This window comes from Phoenix dactylifera, chromosome 3 (genome assembly GCF_009389715.1).
Source record: "Phoenix dactylifera cultivar Barhee BC4 chromosome 3, palm_55x_up_171113_PBpolish2nd_filt_p, whole genome shotgun sequence".
Taxonomy (NCBI): Eukaryota; Viridiplantae; Streptophyta; class Magnoliopsida; order Arecales; family Arecaceae; genus Phoenix; species Phoenix dactylifera.
The window spans coordinates 11,048,685-11,073,205 of record NC_052394.1 but is presented as its reverse complement, the minus strand read 5'-3'; the positions used below and the strand labels follow the sequence as shown (position 1 = coordinate 11,073,205).

Genomic DNA, 24,521 nt, shown 5'->3' with positions numbered 1-24,521 from the left:
TCGTATTTTTGGCCACATCTTCTACAGGATGCCTCTTTACGTGGAAACTGAAAGCCATTGGTTTGGAACTCCTTTTACTACCTCGTTTCATTTTTTCAAAAAAAATATACAATAGAAAAAAAAAATTGCAAAACACACTTGAAGAGTTGAGGTCATTCATCTGCCTGCATCTTCTCTCTTCGTCCGTCATGAAGCTTTCCTCCTTCTTATCGAGGTGTATATTAAGTTACCAAATAACTAATTTGCTAGATGTGTATTACTTGACCGTACTATATATTAATGAATATCATATCGATTGTCTAAAAATGTATATTGAATCGTTTCCAAATATATATCCAAAATGCTTATAATATATATCCAAAAGCTAATAAGCGTGTTTCACCTAGCCATGTACTATGAACACTGTATTCTAAAAGTTATATATCGATTTGCATGGAAGTATATATTGGATCATTGGATGACTAACATGCAAAATATGTATTGTCTAACCATGTACCCAAGAATATTATGTTATATAAACTGTGCATCAATTCACCTGAATATATATATTAGACCGTTGCTAGATATATATTAAAAAAACTTAAAATATATATTAGCAAGCTATCAAGTGTGCGTTAGCCTCACACTCTATATTACATAAATTCCAAGTTCTGCATCTAAAAAGAAATACAGAACTTTTATAATCCTTGAAATAACCTGCTAATTTCATTTGAATCAAAAATCCCATGAAAGGATAGAGAAAAATCTCATAGACAAACAAAGAAAAGCTTGATAAAAACAGAAGACAGGATGCGGCCAAGCAGACAACCTCAGCTCATCACGCACATATCATGATTTTCTTTTTCTTTTGTTTTTTTAAGTTACAAAATAGATAGACTCCATTAGTAAGAAAATTTCTCTCAATATAACTCTTTCATTTCCACATTAAGATTTTCGCTATAGAAGATATAGCAAAAAAAAAAAAAAAAAACCACTTCATATGATTTTGTCTTGTGCCCGCATGGGAAGATTTTTTAATTGATTAGAAATGCAATTTAGGGGGGGAGGGGGGATTGGGAAAATTACTTAAGCATCAGCCAATAGATTGGACATTTAATCATTTCTGACGTTCTTATCTTTAGAAAAGTTCAGTAAGAATATATTTAGCAAGCGTGTGCAGGCATGTGTCTGAGTTTCAGGGGTGGGTGCACCATCCTAAATTGAAGATTCCTACCACTAGAATAAGAAAAATAAACCGTATAGAAAGCCTAGGGCTTAGAATTACATAAATTTTCAGCACACAATCAATACAGAAACACTGTAAACAGACCAACATTGGACAAAATCTTGTTTATTTCTTAGTCTGAGGGAAATGACATCAGATTACAAAATGGTCTGCAACACATGTTAAACATATTCCATAATGAGCCTGTTTGATTCTTTCCAACTCAAATTGCAGCATATTTTTCATATGCTTCGAGCAACCTTTTCATACAAATCATGCGGCCAATTTCTGGTCATGTTGTTTGCTACGAAGTTTGCAATCTGCAAGGCCGAAGTAACAAGCATCAGGAATCATAGCAAGAAAAATGAAGGCATGCAAGCATGTGAATGCATGCACCAACATACACATATAACGCCCCAATTTTAATTCAATATATAAAATGAAAGCTCCAAAGTGCCCCACAGAAACCCCTGGACGCCATTGCACCTACTCCTATCTTAACTAAATGTGCACCAAACATTCAATTCTTACCTTGAGGGAGCGAAACAAAAGATATGCCCCTCCCTAAACTTTAAGTGTTAACATAAATGATCGAAATTTTTCTAACCAGATGGAAGATCCCAGCCTCCATGCCTTCTATCACGTGCATTGCACATGCCAGAACTAGCAAGTAGAAAGCAAAGGAGCAGCTTTTGACCTACCAATATTTCCAAAAAATATGGTTTCTGGTAAAACAAATATAGTCCAAGTTGCCTAAACTTTTTTGTAGTGATACATCTCAAAACCATTTCCATCCATGGTAGTGGGTATCCCTTCTCTCTAATCAACGTATCAGCTTTCAAACACTGCAATCAGCACTATAACTGCAGCATACAATTAAGAACAGCTATATGGCCCGACAGAAGAACATGCAAGAAGAAAATTTTAAATTAGAACAATAAATATAACTGCACAAAGGGTTACAGTTTTTATTTAATTTCAGGTCAAATCCTTCAACTGGAGGATTATATGGGTTTCAAGTATAAAGCCAAGTAGAACACTAATGAAGGGCCACAGTAGTTAGTACTTTCTTACGAGAGAGAGCAAAATCAGCCAACCAATAAAGAACCAAGGATAGCCAGACAATAAAGAACCAGGCCACTGTGATTTTCAGAAAACACAATTGTTTAATTAGAGAAAAAAAAACATAATCAAAATCCATCATTCTATGAGGTTTGGTTTTTGGAATCATATTTTCTCATCATCAAAAATTTACTATTTTAATTTGGCTGCTCTACTTCCCTTGTAATTAACAGTCTCTTGGGTCATACAAGAAATACATTTATGTTATGCAAACCTTGGTACAGGTAGGTAAAATGTTTTTTCTTGGAATCAATCATTTGTGTCCTTATCCTTGTTCACTCTAAACTTTTATTATTCAATATATGCTATCATTTAGAAAAACTAATATAAAAAATATAGATAGATGGCACACCTTAGACCTCAATGCACGGAGTGCTCCATCAGTGTCTGTAACATTGTCCAGACAACTTAGAGCAACTTTGAGGAGATCTGGTACACATGCTTGTACATGAAGAGATAAATTCCGGAAGACATCAAATGTAACATCTGGTGCGCGAGGATTTAATGGAAGAAAAGTGAGTTTAGTGATCTCTCTCAAAGCATCCACATGCTGGCCTGCTCTGGCTAACTTATGGACAAATAAAATAGCTTCAAGCTGCCTTAATACTGTTTGCTGTTCAGAAATAAGTTCCTTTTCATGAAGGCTGCAAAAACGAAAAAAATTAAGCAATCCAAAGTTAGACAATAGGTCTATTGAAATAAAGGCGAAGCCAGCATGGCACGAAATTTTAAGAATACAGATATTTGTATTGTCCTGAATTATATGGATCATATAAAGAAGAATATTTTAAGATTTTGCATAAAATATGGATCCTATAAAGAAGAATATCTTAAGATGATGGTTTCAATGGATCCAATCCAATCCTTATCTCACAGGCTCAAACATTGAGACCCTAAGCCAGCCATTTAGCATCCCCATGGTTACTAACTAGTGGAAATGAATTTTGCAGAAGTTATAAAGAAGAATATCTTAAGATGATGATTTTGATGGATCCAATTCAATCCTTATATCTCACAGGCTTAAACTTTAAGACCCTAAGCCAGCCATTTAGCATCCCCATGGTTACTAACTAGGGGAAATGAATTTTGCAGAAATTAATTACCAGAGACTTTTCAGAAGCACTCAATCAAGGGTGAGGCATATTGGATATCTAGAGAGAGAGATTCAGAGTTCAGTGATCAGCAAATATCCCATCTACTCAATGCCAGAATTACAAACCTCTCACCTTATAATTTGAAAGTTGAAGGTTGATGCAAAAGAGAGGGGCTAAGAGAATTAACTGCAACCAAAAAAGAATTAGGTTGAAGATCTTGATATTCGAGAAGGCTTATCATATGAAAATTTCAATTAGAATTAGCACAATTTATATAGATGCCATTGGAGTTACTCTCAATCTCCAGGCAGCATTTTTAGCCATGAGGAATTTTAAATTGCTTATCTATGGCCCGAACCTAGGTCAGTGATTTATGCCTTTGGATGAACCTCCATTGCCAAAAGGCTAATTTTTTTCCTCCAGCTACTGCAGAGGTTAATATATTTTATGTGGTCATATAGGGATCTTTGATCTAGTGAATGTTTCAATTCCTTTGCTTTACTTAATTTTTTGCATAACAGGTAACCAACCTTGGCATTTCATTTGGCTTATCCCCTCTGAAAATCAGGGCTTTATCCAGTTTAAACAGAGGATATCTTTCCAAGTTAAAGGTAGGGTGGGGCATGTCCCCCAGACACAGCTCAATCAAATTCGTAGGTACAAGATGAATAGGTATAGGAAGCGTGCTTGTGATTTTCTAAGGAGAAAACCTAAGAGAAAAATTGCAAATGTGACTTTGAGAAAATATCATACAACTCGCATTTTCATCTCTCAATCTCACAAATTATCTCTTTGGATTTCTAGGGCTACACTTCCAAGCAAGGTTCGTTGTACCAGCCCAAACCGAGCAGTACGGGGCATGCCGCATCGTAGCCATTCGGTACCGATACCTAGTACAGGTGACATACCGACGCTCGGTATGCCAAAAAAAAATCCATATCGTACCGTACCAACATTATGCTAGTGTGACACCGATACGAGGTCCGGTACCGAGACGGCGAACCTTACTTCCAAGTTTCAAATAGTAATAATAGCAGTTCTTAGAAGAATTAATTAGACACTTTTTGACAAAATAGTGCTACTTCTAATAATGACTCTTTGAATCTAGGTAGATAAATATGTATAGATTATGAAACCATCAAACATCAACTTGGTTTATGAAGTGCAATAGTACTTCATTAAATTTCTCCAAATACACTTTAGGTTCTTATGATTTTTTAAGATTGTTGCCTCCCACTGCCACATCTGAGTCTGCTACACTTCCTCATCCTATTTCATGAGACTCTAGTCCATGCATGAAAACTTGTTTCAAGCTCTATTAATAACAAATTTCTCATAGAGTTACATCACCAATATGATACTAACCAACCTATTTATGAAGCTTATGCTTCTCTGGAAAGAATAAATTCGTCAATGAAATATTCTCTGCATAAGGCACAACAATCATAATAATCATGCTGAACTCGTGAAACTTTTTCACATGTTACTATCACTTTTACATGGAAGAATTCCCCCTACCCCAAACAACCACTCCCAACGCAACAAAAAAAACAAATGAAATGAAAAGAGAATGGAAGAGATCAAATGCCACCCAAGCATCACTAGTACCTAAAGTTAAATAAGCTCCAATAAATATTTTAAGCGAGAGGCCAAGTTGCAAGTATTTGTCAAAATATAGGTCATTTATTATGCTAGTAATGTATGGGTAAAAGAGAACTTTAAGATCTCTAATGTCAAATTGTAATAATCACCTTATAGAGATATCATATGCAAACAGGTCGAGCATATATGACCATGAATAAAAACACATGTTATGCCAAAAACATGGTGGCCATCCTTGTTAGTAAAGCAATATGGGCATGATTGACTTCAAGCCCCATCAAGTTATGCAGACATCTTAAGATGCATTAAATAATTACCATATTAATGATCAGTAAGGCTGTCTTGAAAAAGTTTTCACCCATAAAATGATGACAATATCCAACATTATGTCCCGCATGGGAGTCTTTATGACCAAGATTAGCAAAAATCATAACTATAAGCCGAAGCTTTATCTAATTTCTCTAAGTGGAAGGTGGATCATATTTGGTGGTTATTGGAGAAAGGAAAATATTAGCAAAATATTGACTTCACAGGTTCTCTACCTATATTGGCTCCACCTTGCAGCTTCCTTCTAGACATTAACAATGTTGGCGGACAGATATAGTATAGAGAAAGGAGTTCTGCTAGCACTTGAATAGTACAGTTATTGTTTCAAAATGTACTTTTTTCTCATTGTATTTTTACGCAATACAATACTTCAGCACTTGTCTTAAGCCCAAAAGCAAAATGAACTGGGATAACCTTGTAACCGGAGCAGCTAAATCAACTAAACACGAGCAAAACTAATATATTCATAGGAAGGCAACATATTAAATTGGGAAGATATTACTTGAAATAAAACAGACACCTTTTGCTTCATAAACAGTAGTGATCAATGGAAAAATTGTAGGAAACATTGTCTGAAATTAGACATATCTAGCCGTGCATAAAGATTGGTCATGGCAGAAATAGTAGTATTAGGTATTCCCTCCCTAGCAGTTTTACTCCAAAATACAGATAAGAAATATAGCAGGAAATGTTGATGCAACAAATAGAAAATTTGGCAATTCATTCAAGCTAAATTTAAGGCAAAAGTTCCATAGTCATAGTCCAAGCACAAGAATGACCTGGCTTCAGGAGAATATTTGAATGTCTCCAGTATATCATTGCCGGAATGAATTAGACCAGCAGCTCGACTGTCACCATCTAGCCTACCACGCGACATTGCACAGATTGCATCTGAAAGACATTTATTGATCGTCTCTAATGCCATAGCAAAAGCTCCAACTCTCTTGTGGATTTCTACAGACTGCAAAGTTTCAAGTGGAGAACAAGCTAGATGATAAGAAAGTCAACGAACAACAATAGAAAAAATTTAAAACAACTTCCACGAAAGAGCCGAGCAAGAAAAATAGCACCATCAATATTGATAGAATCAAACTGGTAAGCACAATAGCCACATGCAGTCTCTAATGTTTTACATCGTAATCCATAAATGAGCATAATAGAGTAGCATGGGATGTTTAAACCATCATCATACAGGTTTATAAAAAGCCACCCTGGGAAATGCAAAAGTGTTGCAACATGTGTGTGTGTGTACAGAAGCATGGCTGCCTGCATGACCATATTAGTGCAGTCTTCATTAGCTAGAGAAACTTATGATAGAATACCAGAAGAGATATTGGGGGCACTGAAGAATGGTGCATTTAAACAGTCCATGGTCTCCATCAAAGGTCACTATTAAGCAAAGAGCTGTATGCTCTTGAGATAGACAAATTTGCAATAAAGTGTATAGCGGTGTGTCATATAACTTTTGCAGGTGATACAGTGTTGATCTATGTTGCGCAGCCTCAATACAGTCATCAGGTGCAAACACCTGTCTGCATATCAGATCCTTGGAATCTCTTTTTTTTTTTTCTTCCAGATGCAAACCCATTATTCATACAACTGCCCGTATCCATTGTGTGTCAACAGGTACTATAGAATAAGCCAAAAGATCCAGCTAACGTATTTATTGGTTATGGCACAAGGATACAATCAATGCGAAGTTGCAAACATGAGTAGTGCAGGATAGAAAAAAATAGACCATATGGAATTGCAGTATAGTAAAAATGAAAATGGAAATCAGGACTTACCCAAGTTCATGGCCAGGAGAAATCATGTGATTAATTTTGTTAAATCCAATATCCAAAAGAAAAGAGAAATAGGTTGTAAAGATGTAACTAGCAAAATTTGATATATATGGATAAGGTGGAGGTGCTTCTATGGTGGTCAATAACCATGCCATTGGTGAATTAAAGGAAATTTATGAAACGGCAATGCTCTCGCAATGTAGTAATGTGATAAGTTATATTGGTCAAGCCAAAAAGACTAACCTGATGGAGATGAGAAAGTTAAGGTAGATGTAAAACTGGGAAGGAGAACAAAAGGGATTAGAACAACAAAAATTTAAGAGTTGCATCAATTGAGAACAATATAATGGAGAATCAATGGATGATTCGTGCACATACACAAAAATTTAAATGGGACCTTGAAGAACAGGTGCTTAAATTTGCACTAGAGGGTCATGAAAGAGGAAAGAGAAGCCTAATTCAACATGGATGAAATTGGAGCAAACAGTTTTATGAAAGATTAAATGACACCGGAGTTAGCATGTAACAGGAATCACAAATTTATCCACCATTTTTTATTCCAATCGTATGTTCCTGCTAAATCTACATCACAACATAATCTTCCATGAACCCAGAAGAGAAGCAAGATAGTGTGGTGATGACAAGGTCAACAGTAAACTGACATAGATATGCATGAAACAGTAGATTTCAAACTTCAAAATGCACTTGAAAACCTCATATTTAGATTAATGAAGAATTATGAAGGATGTACTTTGTCATAGAGCCCAGCTTCTTGACAATGATGAGCAGCTTCAAGTAGAAACTGTTGTCGGCTTTTCCAATCCAAAATGTATTTACTAAGTGCCGCTTCTTCCCCAGCATCTCTTGGACCAAGCAAAAGAAAATACCTCCATCCTGTAACAGTATTTCAGTGAGCAGTTGCCTCAACATCAAACTTCTCTGTCTTTGCTGATCAGTATTTCCTCGTCCAATCCATGACATCTCCCCTCCACCCATTGCAGCAGCTGCTTGTGCATAGTATTCCAAAGCTAGTTCAAGATTACCATGACGTAAGTAGACGGAACCATGTTGGCGTATTATGCTGGCAACTTCAGCACAAGTATCCATAACTCCTATCTTATGGCTAGTTCCAACACCTTCAGAAAGAACTCCATGGTCTGCTAAAGCAATTGAAATATGTACAGCATCAATGTTATAACCGTCTTCCCCTACTTCCCTGGATAAGTATAGGACTGCTGGAAGTAATTGAATGCTCAAAAGTAGCACATAAGGATAAACCAGTGGGTCCTTCCCATTTTTGGTATAGTATGATGGTTCAAATTTATTCAAGTAACTTTGGAGATCATCCAAGCTATATGGTACCAAGCCTTCACTTAACACAACAGAAGAGGTTCCACCAGCGCAGTCCCGTACCGATGACAATTTAAACCACAAGAAATCCTCTATGGTATTAAAAAGTGTCGGTAGATCTCTAAACAATCTATCAATTTGACGGCGACAACCAGAAATTATAGCATAAAGTAGCAGCTTCTTCCTGTCATAACCAGGTCGACCTGCTCGATCACCCATTCTTAACATTTTTTCACATTCTTCAGAAGCAGCAGTGGCAGTCTCTTGTGATACCAGACCTCCACTTGTGATCCACTCTGCAAGCTGCCACCAAATATTGTTGGCTCAAGGAACTGAGAAACATTTGATCATGAACAGTGAAAAATTTGTACCTGAGGAGCAAACTGGCGTGCAGCACGAGATGATTGAGCAACATTTCTTGCTTCGTCATAATACCCGGTTCTTAAACAATAATATATCTGCATGGTCACAAGAAAGGATGTTCATCACAGGTGGTCACAAGAACTTATGCATGTGAGGAAAAGAGTGTTAGCAAAATTTGCTAATAACAATAATAATGGCTAAGAAGAATGATCAAAGAGAATCTAGTGAGATCTTGGAAATCATTAATGCAGCGGATAGAGCTTAAGTTCTCAAACAACTACACAAATTTTGCCTTTGACCTAATCTTACTGTATAGGGCTGTTGATGGAGAGAGCCATTTGAAAGCAACTTGTGCTTAGCTACATTCCTGGCTTAATAATAGCTCACCCAGTTAGCAAATGAGGGTAGCTTGAAGAGGGGGAGGGAGGGGGGTGGGTGGAAGAGGATGAGGCTGGGGGATGGAGTTATTTGGGAGGAAAAAAATTTTAGCTGGGGGTATTTTGGTAAAAAAAAAAACTTTCCGACAAAGCTGAAAACAGCATTTTCGGAAAGCTCCAAAATGGAGCTTCTCTCAAAAAGCTGTTTTCAGCTTTCTGAAAAAGCTAAAACAGCTTTTCAAAATTTTTACCAAACATCTTTTTTCTTCCAAAAATACTTTTGGACGGCCAGAAAGCACCAAAAGCTCCCCCAAACGAGGCCTACATCATCTGTAAGATCAACATCTAATAACTCTAATGAGACTAGCTCAAGGTAGACAAGCATGCACCCTGCGCACATATAGGCATGCATGCATGTGCACTCTCAGACGAACATATAAGCCCTTTAATGAGATGTTCATTGAACAGGTTGAGTCAGCTTAAAATCAATCAGCCTTCAAGACAAGCCTGAGCTCAAAGACCGAGGCTCAGGTGAATTACAACCCCACCTTGGCGAACAATCATCATAATAAGTATTTCTGCAAATAAAAGTCCTCACATGCTAAAAAAACATCTGATCCTATTTCACCAAAATCAAGAGAACTCAAAGACTATGAACTTGTATAAAATTTTTAAGCATACAATAAAAAAATCTGATACAAGACTCATTCTCACAAGAAGATGTATCCACAAGCATCAACTTATATAGTTATTCTGCATGTCGTACGCCTAACTGTTCCGTTGCATATCAAATATTTAAAATTAAATCAACTTGTAAAAAAAACAAATGCTTGAATAATATCTTATACATTAGTCGCTGTATGGAAACTAGTCAGTATTGTATTATTTTTCGATTAGTATTTATCATCTCAGGTACCGCCTTGCATTTTTAGCATTTCCCCTTTTTCATTTGCATTTTACTCTTCCAAGTTGGTTCATCCAATTCTTGATCAAAGCATGACAATTAGCAATCCACCCTATACTAGAATCAAACCCTTATCAGACTTGATTTTGATACATTATACTTGAATCCTTGATTCAATATGAACATGAAAATAGAACAGGTTAAACTAAAGCTGGCTCACAACCATGGAAACAGAGAGTACTACGCAAGTAAAAACCTGTTGCCAAGTTGTATCAATTGGGGGCTGCCTACGTGCATCACTTGCATCAAAATCTAGCACGCCATGATCCCTTAAGCGGACCTGTCAATAAACTAGACTTTATAACTTGCTTAAGTATGAAAGGAATCCTCAAAGGCACCAGCAAATGGAGAGCAAAATAAAACATGAGAACCAACAAACCCGGAGAAATGCTCGAACTTTTTGCAGATTGCCAACAGCCCCACCTAAAGCAGCCTACAACCACACATTGAGAATGGGCATGCATTGTCATAGTGTTAAAATTATATCAAATATTCAATTCACGATGACATCTAGAGAACAAGAAAAAGACAATGAAATGTGAACCTGCAGTATAGCATCAAGAAAGAAGAATTTATACAAAGTTTAGATATGTTCATGAGGCACTACCAAAAACAGCATATAGAAAGCAAATAAGCAATACTACAAGGGGTTTTTAAAGGGAGAAAACCCAATACTGAAAATGTATAATTAGCATGCTCAGCATTAAGCCCTAAGAAAAACTAATTGGCATCTTATGCTAGCTCTAGAAAAACCATTGGAAGAATATAATTTCAAGCAAATTATGTCGACGAGACCCTTAACATAAGAACAGTCACATAAGCAAAATGGAAGGTAAATACTATAGATACATGCAAAGGAACCTAAAAATCACCTCCAATGTGCATTCAGGCCCTACCAAATTGAATGGCAAGGATGTCAACTTGATTAGATGATCAGATCTGTGTGATGAGTCAAATGATTTAAACTAAAACCTAGCATATAAAAACAAGAAAAAAAAAGGGAAGGAACCAACTGGGAAGGACAAGTGGACTGAGCATTAGGCGGCCTTTGAGAAAATCAAACACTGGAGCAACAAGCACATCAATGGTACTCAAAAAACTAAAGGACATAAAGTTACAGCATGACTTGTCAAAGTTCGAAAGATGAAATGATAATAACGAACGGAGATAAGTGAATTGAACTTTAAACCAAAGAAACATTTTGTTCATATGGACAACAATGTAAACTAAACGAACTTGTTACGACTATCATAATAGAGATAAGTGGTTCTCAATTTTTAAGTGGCCCTCGGTTGAAAGAATTAAGAGATCCTTGACAATACAGACACTGTAAAAAAGACAAAAACCATGACTAGATCAGAATGTTACCTGTGCAGGATGGCTTTGGATTGTATCCAAGATATATTTCTCATGACCCCACTCAAGGTGGCGCCTTGCCCCTTTCACCAGTGACATTTTCCTGGACAAATTACTCTGACTGCTAGAATCCTCACCAACCAATGCCTGAATAATAAATTAAGTCAAGCAAATTGATGAGGCTTTTAATGATACAAACATGATCAAAAAAATCATGATAAGAACTACCAAGCATCCACCAATCTGTTCAGCATAAATTGTTCTTTATGATAGATGAAGCTCATAGGTGTTTGCGCTGATTACAGGAATAGTCCTTCCCTAATACCCCCAAACCCTCAAAACAATGATGAAGGCGGGAATTGATCCGAGGTCTATGATCACTGAAAAACTTTACCAGCAGGCCAGCTGGCACCCTTGAATGACTTATGGATTCACAAATGAAAAGAAGTACCATTACATGATAAACACAAAGGTTGTACCTGAATCAAGTGCCAGATTTTCTGCATGGTAACTGATTTTGTACCAGAAACGTCAAGGCCTAAACCTTCATAAGCTCCTCTGAATGCTGTAGCAGGCTAGCCAAGAAGAAAAAAAAAGATGATTATTGCCACTGCAGGATCGTGAACTAGAGAGAATAGTTTTGTCTATGATCTCTTTGGGTAACCAATAGACTTGTCACTAACACCATAAGTTAATGCAGCTAAGAGAGGGGCAGATTACACTCTGAAGCTGCCAACTGACAAGATGTCAAACAGTGATCCAGGAGACTGGTGTCACGGCCAACAAGGCAGCTATATGTCTGTCTCCAAGATAAGCAATAATAATCTACCAGCAAAATATAAAAGACTGAGACTTACTCTAAATGGCAATCCACGACCTCTTGCATCATTAAGATTCCTCACGATCTCAGCATAAACTGAAGCTTTCTTTTCAATTATAGACTTATTAGCCAGAGGCGCAATCTCCATGCTAACTGGACTGACAGTAACCTGAGGGCTGGAAGCATGGGATGACAACAGACCAGTATGGGAGAGACGACTGCTCAAAATACTCGTATTGGTCCTGGGTAATGTGGATAATCGGCTTAAACTTTGCAAAAAGTCCCTCTTTTCCTTTTGCCAGTCATCCTATAGCACACAATGGATATATCAGGGAAGAACAAGCTGAGCTGGTAAGAAAATTTGTATCCAGTAGTACTTTGTGATAATCAGTCTAACATGACTAAACAGGTAGCTGAAACTTCAAATAATTGTAGAACAGCTATGAATTTAAATGGTTATATAACATAGAAAGCAAAAAACTATTTTCCATTTGATAGCATATAAAATAATTCTTGCTATTGCAAGCTCCATCGTCCACATCAATACCAACAGCAATAATAATAACAATAACATTGTATTGAGAGTAATAGTAGTGGGGGTGGGGTGGTAACAATAATTAAAAAAAAATTCCAGAAGTAATATTACATGCAAAGCGCTGAAACATCTAAACTTACATGAATTGTGCGTCAAAATGAAGACAAGAAAAGACAAGTAAGCAGAAGTTTTCGATAACTGAATATTCTTTGCTATACAAGAATCCTAGGATTGTTCTTGCCATCACCTCTACAAATAAAAGCAGCTATCGCATCCTAATCATGCATCAGAGTTGGAAACACTACTACAAATACCAGCACTGAAACATCGAAACTTACATGAATTGTACATCAAAATGAAGACAAGAAAAGAAGAGTAAGCAGCAGTTTCCAATGACTGAATATTCTTTGCTATACAAAAATTCTAAGATTATTCTTTCCATCACCTCTACACGTAATTACAAATAAAAGCAGCTATTACATCCTAATCATGTATCAGTGTTGTAAACACAAAACTACAAATACCACTGTAGACAAGCAAAAAGCTAACAATTATTTATATCCATTACCTATGTTTACAACAATAAGCATGGGAAAGGATAGCAAATAATTGTCTTTAGCTATTGAACCATAAAGAAAATACGCAGGTTACTTGACACATCAACCATAAAGAAGATAAGCAGGTTATGCGAAGCATCAATCAGTAGGATAATAAATTTGATCAAAACTGCTTTATGCATACATATGCACAAAACAGAAGCATCATAATCAAACCAGAAATATTTAAGAAATGATACGTGACACATCTAACATAAGCGATGAGAACCAAAAACCTGTCTGAATGTCTAGCCAACCACTGGTCACCAATTGGCCATCATGTTCATAGTAATTGCTTTGTTTCACAACCCTTTAAGTTGCAGTTATTTATTTTTATAGGAGGTCTGCATAGACTTATGATGTGGGGAGTGTTGACATCTCTACAAGTAAATGACGTAAATGGAAAACCACTAAATAGGAGTAGATATCTAATTGCTGAAATTAGAATCCGAACGAAGCACCAAACTCTGCAGGATACATTCAAATTTGTGTTACCCGGACACTCAAGTCCAGGTGTCAGAATCCATTTTGGATACATATACGAATTGAATACACATCAGATACTTGGATGTTTACCAATTTTTTCTGCTAGAGCTTTCAAAAAGTGCGAAAGAGTTTCAATTCTTTCAATCAAGGCCCACAATCTCAATACCGGATACTATATCGGTACCTTATCGATACGGTATGGTACAGTACGAAAAACTTCTATGCCAAAATAGCTCTCTTACCCATTTTCTTAATTTTCATCTCTGCACACACCTTGATATGCCTCGATATAAGTAGGTACGCTCGATACGGGGCGGTACACCTTGGTAAGGGGGTACGGGGTTTGTACCAACTTGAAGAGGTATTTCATACCGGTTTTTTCCAATACGGTACAGTACGCCCCGTACCAGGTGGTACGACAGACCTTGCTTTCAATAGTTCTATAATAGTATTAAGCATGAGCTTTTGTTCTTTTTACAGAGTGGTCAAGAATGTGGAAATTAAAATGGCTTTAAAAAATATCACTGTTTTCTAAAATTCTCAAGGTAATTGTGATGTTTGGATAAGAAACATGCATGATAGAATACCATAAAATCATATCTGTTAATATTTTCTTTTACACAAAAAAAAAATATTTTTCCTAATATCTCTGTATCACATTTTTCCTCTTGCCGAGTCAAATACTTGGACACAAGTCCGATGTCATGTCTAGTCCATCCAACACTAACTGAAATAGAGCTCCGAGCATGTCATTGCAACCTGACATATTGACTGAATCTGTATCAAATTTTGATTTAAGTTCTGATACTGTTTATTGGCAGGATTTGGGAGTAAGTAAATAAATAATATGCTCACTCAAACTTCAGAGTGTATCAAATTCTTTTGTATTTTGGAGCAACCATTTTAGCACGTAATACGTTACATATAGTATAAATGTTGTAGAGATTATTGCAGCCGCACTGTAGTAATTATTGTGGCAGTACTGTACTAGTGAGTGTTGTATCAATGACATAGATAAGTAAAACTAAGAGGTACCAACTCTTACGCATAGCTCAAGATTCACAATCTCAATATTGGACCCCGTACTAGCGATATACGAATACAATGTTGGTATACCCGGTATGGGATCGGTTCGGCATACCGAGACTCGGTATGCCTCCTCGTACCGAGTCTCGATACGGTGCCAATACAGTACCATATGTCCAATAAGAGGCAGTATGTATTGGTGTGGCAAATCTTGTCTCAACCAATAAATTAGAAATTTTGTTGCTTTTGCCCCTCCTTTTTGGTACATAACAACAATCTTGCTTTTCTTTCAGTTCATAAGAGATCATAGTCCTCTAATCAAGTGATTCGCTGTTCTTGGCCCTTGCTCTAGTCCTTTGTAGGGTGTCTAATTGCTGGTCCATATAGGTGTAATCTCCTTGTATTCCCTTTTAACTCATGCAGCCTTTTGGCAGGTGCCATGGTTTGTTTCCATGACCACTCACCCCCATTACAAAGACAAGCACTACAAGAGCCCCCCATGGGCGTAAATTTCATTATGCAAAGAAACAGGATGTCTAATTAATTCTAAAGCTTAAATTTTGTAGCATTAGGTGTGACCTCTAAGGCATTTGATTCCATCTCCACTTGGTACTTTTATCTTGTCCAGCACCTACTTTAGTTGTCCTTGTCTACCCTTTTATCCCCATTGACTCAACATCTTAGTTAAGGGTCCAATAATTTTCAAGATGACCTCAACCTCCTTGAGAAAATAATTCTGCATCTATTATATGATTTCTTGTTCCCTGGCTCTGATGAAGATAAATATGCAAATCAACTCACTTCTCAGAAGTTGAGCTTTGTCCTATATTCGGACATGGAACAAGAAAGGTCTTCAAGGAAATGTACCCCATGGCCACGCATACAACATAGTTAAATAGTACTGCTTTCTTTCTCTGTTTTTGTTTCCAAAAAAAACAATAAAAAAATAAACTGGACTGAAAAACATATATGATGAAACACTTTTTGTCCTATATACAATCTTTAGAGAATTTGGTAGCAACGATTAATTGCTTTCTAAAAAGAGTGAAACTAAAAGCAAGGAATAGCATAACTTTTGTGCAAATGCTATCTTCAACACCATTTTCTATGTGGTATTTCACTAATTTGTAGAGAAACAAAAACAAAAGCAACAATGCCAAACAGGCCCTGAGCCTTCCATTTTGTTGTGTTGCTTCTAATATGCTTTTCTTTTTACACCACCAGAATAGTTGACTCAGTCGCCCTGTGATTTCACAGACGCAATAGAGGGAAGCTGATAGAAATATTGTCATTTATCAATCAACAACTTATAATTAAAATTTAGCATGCTTCTTTCTTAATGACTAACTACACCACTCTTGCATTCTAACCTCCTCAACAATCATATCTATCAACTCAGAGATATAAGGCATTCTTGAAGTGGCTAGAATGAAATGGATAACAACAGATATCACAAACCTAATTGCCATCTAGCTGTGTCCTGATTTTACCATTTCTTTTTAGAGAGTCAGTCTATCTAGTTTTGAGTTCTTGATAACTGAACATTTTCTGGTAATTGAATATATATATATATATATATATATATATATATATATATATATTTCTCTGATGAAATTTGCTCAAGGTCACACATAATCAGAAGCTAAATAGTGGGACCTTAGCTTGAAAGAATGGATTTTTAACCATTTCAATCAAAATTTATAAGAAAAAGTTTTTAACACATTCCAAATCAACATTATCAATGTTTGTTTGGGTTTGCTCATTCTTTTGTTACCCAAAAAGCCAATGCAAGTTTCAATATAAAAATTTTGCACTGGTGTTCATTTGTGCAGATAAACATATGCAAAGTTCAGTAAACCAACCAAGTTGAACAAAAGCAATCAAAATTATAATGTTTAGGGTCAAAATTGCTCAATGCTTTTACGCAAAAGTTTTCCATAGTTGCCCATGAAATTGTATGTGTTTTCCAGACATATGATTCAGGTGAATTTTTCAACAGTCAAAATCAAGACCTAGTTTTCAAACATTGGTCTCAACTTGAAGCATAGTAGAGATACAGAGTTAATCTAATTAGCAAGAATTAGGATATTAGGAAAGGAGCAATGTACTATACTCAATGCCCTTAAAGAGAAACCTGCAGTCCCAGAACCAGACCCAAAAAACATTGTTAAAACTAGTATTAGAAGACTATAACCCAAGAATACATAAAAATATCAGATATAAAAGATACAACCTCCTTTTTCCCCTTCCTCAGTTATACAGAACATTGACAGACAAACAGACTTAACTAAACAACCAAATCACCAAACCTATCAAAGTGATGACCTCAATATGCCCATAAGAAAGAAATCCCTTGTGCCACCATGTCCTAATAGACTTTGGGTTAAAGATATACCAAAGTCTGCTGTACCAACCCACCCATACCACATGTAACAACCATAACATAACGTACTGATAAGGTACTGGTAGGTACCGAGGTTTTGTTTGGCATATGAGCTGAACCGATCTGAACCAAGCAAAACCGTCTCATACCGCCTAGTTTCAAGCAATCTCGTGGCTAGAACTAAGAAAAAGTGTTGGAATCTTGTCTCAGTATGGAATGCATTCCCTACCAAACCGGTACAGTTCTTGGTACCGGCTTAGCAAATCTTGGACATAACCATGGTAGGTAATGCATTTTGTCTTCTAAAGTTCACCCACCATGAACAACTTTCTGATCTATTCTGATGGAGTGCTTCAATTTGGAACTGTAAAACATAAATCCAACTTTGGGAACTAAAAGATGCTCAATGAGATGTTTCGCACTCTTTTTGCATATCCCAAACAACCTACCATCCTTACTGCAAAATAATCCTAGTTTTTGTTTTGAATTTGTCTGGCAATGATCTAATTATGTGATAGACTGTCTGATACCAAAAACTAGCTCCATGGTCACCCAAGAAAAAAAAGGGAATTTAACCAATGAATCCTCCTGGTTCCATCTATTAGTGATTCTTGAAAATAGATAGTATGAAAGAGATCTTTTACATAAGTTGTCCTGATCATCTCCATTTATCATCTATAAGAGTATGTGCTTATTAAAAGTATTAATTGAGCTCATCTAACAGTTGCTCTTAAGATAAAATATATAAACATATAAAACAGCTTTCAAAGGAAATCCCAACTTCATTTAAAGGAATCCACAAAGACATAGTTACAAATTTACTAAAATTTCTACAAGTACTGGCTCAAAAAAGAAAAAATAATAAATACTTGTATGCAAAGCAACACAAATGATCAAATTTAGAAAAATATCGCCTATTCATGATGGTAACAAGTACAAGTGGAATAAAAATGCAACACGTTAAATGGGTACAAAATTAGTGTAGATAACCTGAAACAATTAAAACATGCTAACCTCCAAGACTTGCATCATGTAATCATTGAAGCTTCTCAAGTTGTCCTTTTGAGCTTCTTGGATGGATGAGACCATGGCCATTTCATGAACCTACTAGCACAACCCAGTTCAGCTAATCAAATTTATATGAAACATGTTGATTAAATTTGTACATTGTCCATAACAAATATTTTTTAGATTTTTCTGCAGGTATTATCCATCAAAAATGTTCATTAAATTATTTTGCCGATATTTCATGATGCTCACAGAATCAGCACGTGTAAAATAAAGAACAAAGAAAACAAAATACTACATTGACCCAGCTGCAATAGTTGAACAAGCTATATGCAGCAGAATAATCAACAAAGAAAGTACCAAATGAAACAAGATGTTGTTATACATAAATGCTTATAACATTATCATGAAAAGCCATATTCATCTCATCGAAAAAGTTATCCAAATAAAAGAATAATACAAAATTTTGAATAAGAACATCTTTCTATTATTTAAATTGCAAAACAATTGACCTCTTATTCTGCCATTTAAATCCAAAAGAACTGTTCAAAAGCTAAATGCAACTAAAAGCTTTAAGTAGTTTCCTAAACTGCAGGACCAGGACAATCTATGTTCACTAGCTTCAGATGCTGATCACTCTTTTCAGGGATATACCATCTACTTACTGACTGTTATTAGCTGCTCAAATTAATTTCCAAATCTCTAGTTTCATCCTAATTATCCATTTAGATGCAGTTAGTTTGCTTAGATAAAAATAATGATCAATGTCTATTTGTTGTGTCTGAGTTATCATTTTGTATTCTAGTAGCCTGCTAATGCATCACCTCATGAAAGTGACCTACCTATCTAGATATTTCAGAATTATATGTCATACATGAATTTTGTTTGTTCCATTATTCAATAACTAAAAACTTTATCCAGATATAAATATTCAAATGGAACACTTAAGACTAGCATTGAATATGTTTGTTTTCCTCTAGTGACCCAAAAAGATAAAGATAAATTACACCATTCACAGTACAATTGTCACTGGCATAGTGAAATAACCTAAAATTTCAAACTAAAAATGATTATTAGAAAAAAAAACCTGCTGCAAGTATTCCTCAACAGTTGTTGCTTCAGAAGGAAATACATCCTCAAAAGTTGTCTGCACAAATAAAAGTGAGAAATAGGATGTTAATGAAGAGATTCCATCAACCAGATGCTATGGTCATCATACTAAAGCATTACAGCATATAGAAGATTAAACAGATTTACAGAACATCCAAACAAGGCTGGTATGGCTAGTGTGCCTAGTTATTGTTCACACAAGTAATACAATTTGCAGTGGAAATATGTATAGACAGTTTCAGTCATCAGGTGTGCAGAAATCATCAATCTAAATGACTCATTGAGACCTTGCCTTTTGAAAGGTACAAAATCCAAAAGTCTAATCTAGCACCCCAGTACATAAATATAGTAAGAAATCTAGGGGGCTGTTTGTGTTTGGTATAATTGTTGTTTATGTGTTTTTATTTCTTTACAAATTAGTCAAATACTCCATAGAGATAGATATTGAAGCTAGCATCTTGCTTTTATTTTCATTCATCTTGAAGACAATAAATCTTTGCTACCAAAAGATCTAGAGACTTTAAAAAAAAACAACAGAGTTTGATCACACATGTTGTACTGTCCGGATCGTTTCTCTTCTTCAGTCTTTGAAAACAGAAATAGAAAACAAAAGCAATGCAGAAGGAGACCCTAAGCCTCCAAATGATTATTTGCTTTCTTTTGGCAGCAACTCCATTTATTAGCATCAACAGGTATTTTCCCCATTTGTACTATATGTAAAATTTTCTGATATATAAAAAATTGCATAAACGTAGCCCAAAAACGTCACCTTTAGTTCGAAAGACTTGAGATCTCGAGCAAGTTGTTCCGCATTTATCCCTTCACGAGCTAACAGCCTGTTCAAACAAATCTTCTCATGCTAAAGTTACATGCATAAATTAACATAAACATACTTAATACAAAAAGTTATTAAAAACACAGAAATGATGATCAGAATATTTGCAAAAAAGATCCAAATAACTGGGCCCTTAATATCATAGCAGTAGGATTCAAACAGGGGAAAAGAAAACAAAATCAATGGCATCACTAACAAAGCTGTACAAATTTACTCAAACACCTGCCCACAATTGATACAAGCTGCATAAATCTAACCTAAACTATAGTGACAGAGTCCATAGAAATTTTCGAGAACATAAGTCAAGAGAGAGATAGAGACCTGACTGCAGAGATGGATTGGGAGGGGGTTTCGGTTCGTAGGGTTTTGGTCTTGAGCTTCTTCGAGAGCGACTCCAACTGGTCCAGATTCCTCTGCGAATCCAAAGAAATCCATCAGGAAATCCCTTGATACGGAGAGACGCAGAGAGAGGGGGAGAAAGACCTGGAGAGGGGGAAACTGGACGGAGGAGTCGGCTTGCTCGAGGAGCTTGGTGGAGGAGTGGAGGAGATCCGTCCACCCGCTCATGTCCGCGTCGGTCGCCATTTTTGCCGTTCCTCCTCCTCGACCGGGTTCTCCTTCGAAACCCTACTGCGGGGTTTTGGTTCACGAACGGGCGCGGCCTGGAGGGGGGAATTTGAGCAATAGGAAAGCAGAGAAGAGAGAGGAGCGAGAGTGTACGTGAAACGCGAAGCGGCGCTCAATTTTAATTGGCGGTAATCGCACTCTTTAGCTCATTTTGGGCAAAAGGCAGGGTTTCTGCCTATAATAAACGGCTAAACGCCCATTTGGTTAATTTTTGGACAAAGGAGGTCAATTCATGACCTTGCAAATCCAACCAAAAAACATGTTTAGATCCAGACCAAGGACATTAGCAAAACCTTATTGCCGTGAATAAGTGCTAAATGGCATTATCCTCGTAGATTGACGTAACACTACCTCTACACCATTCTTGGGCCACAACTCTCCAATGACAGGCTGAAGAATAAATTTTAGCAACTTCCCAAAGTATTTTTGGTATAGCATTCTATTACATCATTCTTATGACATATTGCAGAAATGACATGAATGCATGGTATACTTATCAGATTTCATACATTGCAAGCACACGTCCTGTCCAACAAATTAGCTTTATAAGATTGTCACTTGTATGTCATTTCATACTTCATATCTCCATTATATATTGTCTCACACCACCCACTTTCAGCTTTATTCTTCTCAATTTTTTCTTAAATCCAAGAGCATTTTTTTTATATATCACTTCTCAATGTCCTCCCTCTTCCTTGTCATCCTAACCATTAGTGTTCTCCTTATATCTTCAAGCATCTCAATAATTGGCTTCTCCTTTGCCTTTATTATATATGAGTTGAATATTTTTGATATATTATTATTAATGACATTAAACCGTGGAAATAGATGAAAGAAGACCTTCACAAAGATTCTTAGGTTCACTCTTGTGAAGTCTCTCCATGTATCCTCTGATAGCTCTTTCAACTAATCTAGGACATCAAAGAATCTTATTTTGTTATACACTTTGCAACCCTAAAAAAGGAAGTTCTCTTCCTCTAATTTCCATAGAGGTGCCTTGAACAATATGTGTATTTGGCACGTTGCAGCAAATCATTAACTGCTTGTATCAAACCCTACATAGAAACATGTAATAAAAGTTAAAGTTTGAAAATAATAAAATTAGCAAGTAGCGAAAATGTAAACTTTTACCTCATGTTGGTCACGAACTATCCAACCAAGCCCATCTCTAAGCCCTAGATCCTCATCCAAAAGACGAATTAACTAAGATCAAGAGTCTTTGCATTCCACCTCAACCAAAGCTCATGCAATTAGGAACATTTGATTGTTGGCATCTCTACCAATGATAGTTAACATCTTACTCTTACAAAATCATTTTAGAATATGATTATGTAAGGGCACCCTTGTTGCTCCTTTTAAAGATGGAAGGATGGATAGAAATGATTTTCTTCTCTATTTATTATAGAAGGAATGAATGAAAGAATGGATGTTATTTATATAATATTTTTACTAAATTATCCTTTGATGAAAAAAGTGGGTATGGGTCAGTTGTCCTTTGTCAAAAAATTAATGAGGGATATTTATATGATATCTTTTATCAAAAATTTAAAGACTCAATTAAAAAAGACTAAGAAAGTTATTCAGGTTGGCATGGTTGAGCACGAAAAAAAAATGGAATGTCGTAACAGGTGATTCAATAACTTGCTAAGATGATTTTTGTTTTAATTATTTTGTTTTCTTTAGCAGGTGATTCAATTGGCAAACATTCCAATGATTTCAAAGAAACATTATCTGTTGAAGAAATGGATGAAGGCAAGGTGGTTATCCCATAAAAGAACATAAGTTAGGGTGAGATTGTGAATAGCTCATCAGCTCAATAAAAGATTGATTACTTGATGTAATAAAGATAACATGATTTTCTTGAGTTGTTTTTTTGCCATTCTTTTGTATTCTATTGGTAATTATCTCAAAGGTTTACACGGCGTCAAAATAAAATTAGAATTTTTTTTGCATGTAAACCCTCCTAAATTTGTGAAATTGCATGAATACCCTCGCAAAGTATTATTTGTATATATACCCTTATAAATGTTTTCTTTTGCACATCCACCCATTAAGGATATTTCAGTCATTTTTAATTTTAAACTGCTAATTTTTTGATGGCGTTAGATGGTGTGGGCACATATGCAAGAAAAATAGAAAATAAAGGGTATACACATAAAAAAAGTATTTTATAAGGGTGTACGTGCAAATATCAATTTTAGGAGGGTATTCATGCAAATTTTAATATTTAGGAGGAATGTATGCAAAAAGTCATATGGTTTAGGGACTTGCGGAAACAAATTTAACCATTATATGGTTGGAGAACTTCATTAGTATTCATTTGTTTGACTTATTTTGGATGTGATATGAGTAAATCTTTTGATTGGTGGCTGTCTTTTATTCTCTTTTACAATAATTGAGAAATGTTTGATTCATTGATGGCCAACATTAGTATTCTTATCAATAGAACTTTCTGACTATTGTCGAACAAAAAGAATATGTAGTCATTACCAGTTGCACACATTTCTAACAAATTATACCATAAAAGAATCAGGTATATGAGAGCGAACTATCCTTTCAGCTATAAAATTTTAAACAGTGAGAAATTGACACGTGCACATCTGGTTGAAGAATCTGATTGTTGTCATGTTCAACATATCCTTGAGACAAATACAAATGATGGGGTTATATTCTAGGCAGATATCACTTCTTTTCAAATGATTAAATCAGATTCAAAATCTAATTGGTGTTTATGAGGTGCATTGGTCTACTTATACTACATTCTATTTGTAATAATGCATGTGTTGGACCGTGTATGAAGGTTGGGTTCCTATGCTTCATCCAAAGATATTGCCATATATTTAATAAGAGAAATATAGCTGCACAGCCTAATATATAGATGCTGCTTTATTAATGGATTTAGGAATTGAACCATGAGTTTTAGTTATTATCACTTGACCAATACCAATCTTTTCCGAAACTAGTGATAATGCATCTGAATGGCTTTAAAAGCTCGAAATACACATTCTATCTACATTAAGTATAATGCTTAGGTGGAACTCCCCTTGATTGCACTTGAAAGTTTAAAAGCTCAAAATACACATTTTATCCACATTAAGTAGAATCTTTAGATGGAACTCTCTGCAATTGCACCAGAAAGTCTAACTTTGCAATAGGCTAAAGTTAAAGAAACTGTGGACAGAGAAAAAAAAAAGTATATTGAAGACCATGAATAAAAGGATTTGTTGTTTCTATCAACATGATAGAGATCTTTGCAGGCAAAAGGGATAGAACTAAATAGAGATGTTGCCTATATAATGGTTTTAGCATTTTTCATCTTTAGTTTTGTGTTGGACCTAGGTTAGACGTAAATGATGAAAAATATAGCTCCCTCACTTGTGCCCATCCTATTATTTGATGCCCCTTGATGTTTGTTCGTCCCTTCCCCTTTGGAATTTTTTGCATTGGATATTATCTGGCTTATCATTAGGAATTTATGATATAACTTGTCACACCTTATCCCATTTGCACGAGTGGGATATGACAGACAACCGCACACCTTGTAAGGTTTGA

At 35.8% G+C, this 24,521-nt stretch overlaps 1 protein-coding gene across 1 annotated transcript; it reads right to left on the bottom strand.

The window, feature by feature from the left end:
• Positions 1–1,230: 1,230 nt before the first annotated feature.
• On the bottom strand, positions 1,231–21,067 carry LOC103699895 (nuclear pore complex protein NUP93A-like). Its single transcript, XM_008781891.3, is given in 16 exon segments — positions 1,231–1,524; positions 2,679–2,970; positions 6,129–6,310; positions 7,885–8,009; positions 8,012–8,786; positions 8,855–8,941; positions 10,384–10,467; positions 10,567–10,620; positions 11,556–11,690; positions 12,023–12,118; positions 12,401–12,670; positions 18,404–18,493; positions 19,485–19,544; positions 20,277–20,343; positions 20,664–20,755; positions 20,826–21,067. Coding segments are annotated over 16 exon segments (2,589 nt in total). The 5' UTR covers positions 20,928–21,067; the 3' UTR covers positions 1,231–1,446.
• Between the last annotated feature and the right edge of the window lie 3,454 nt (positions 21,068–24,521).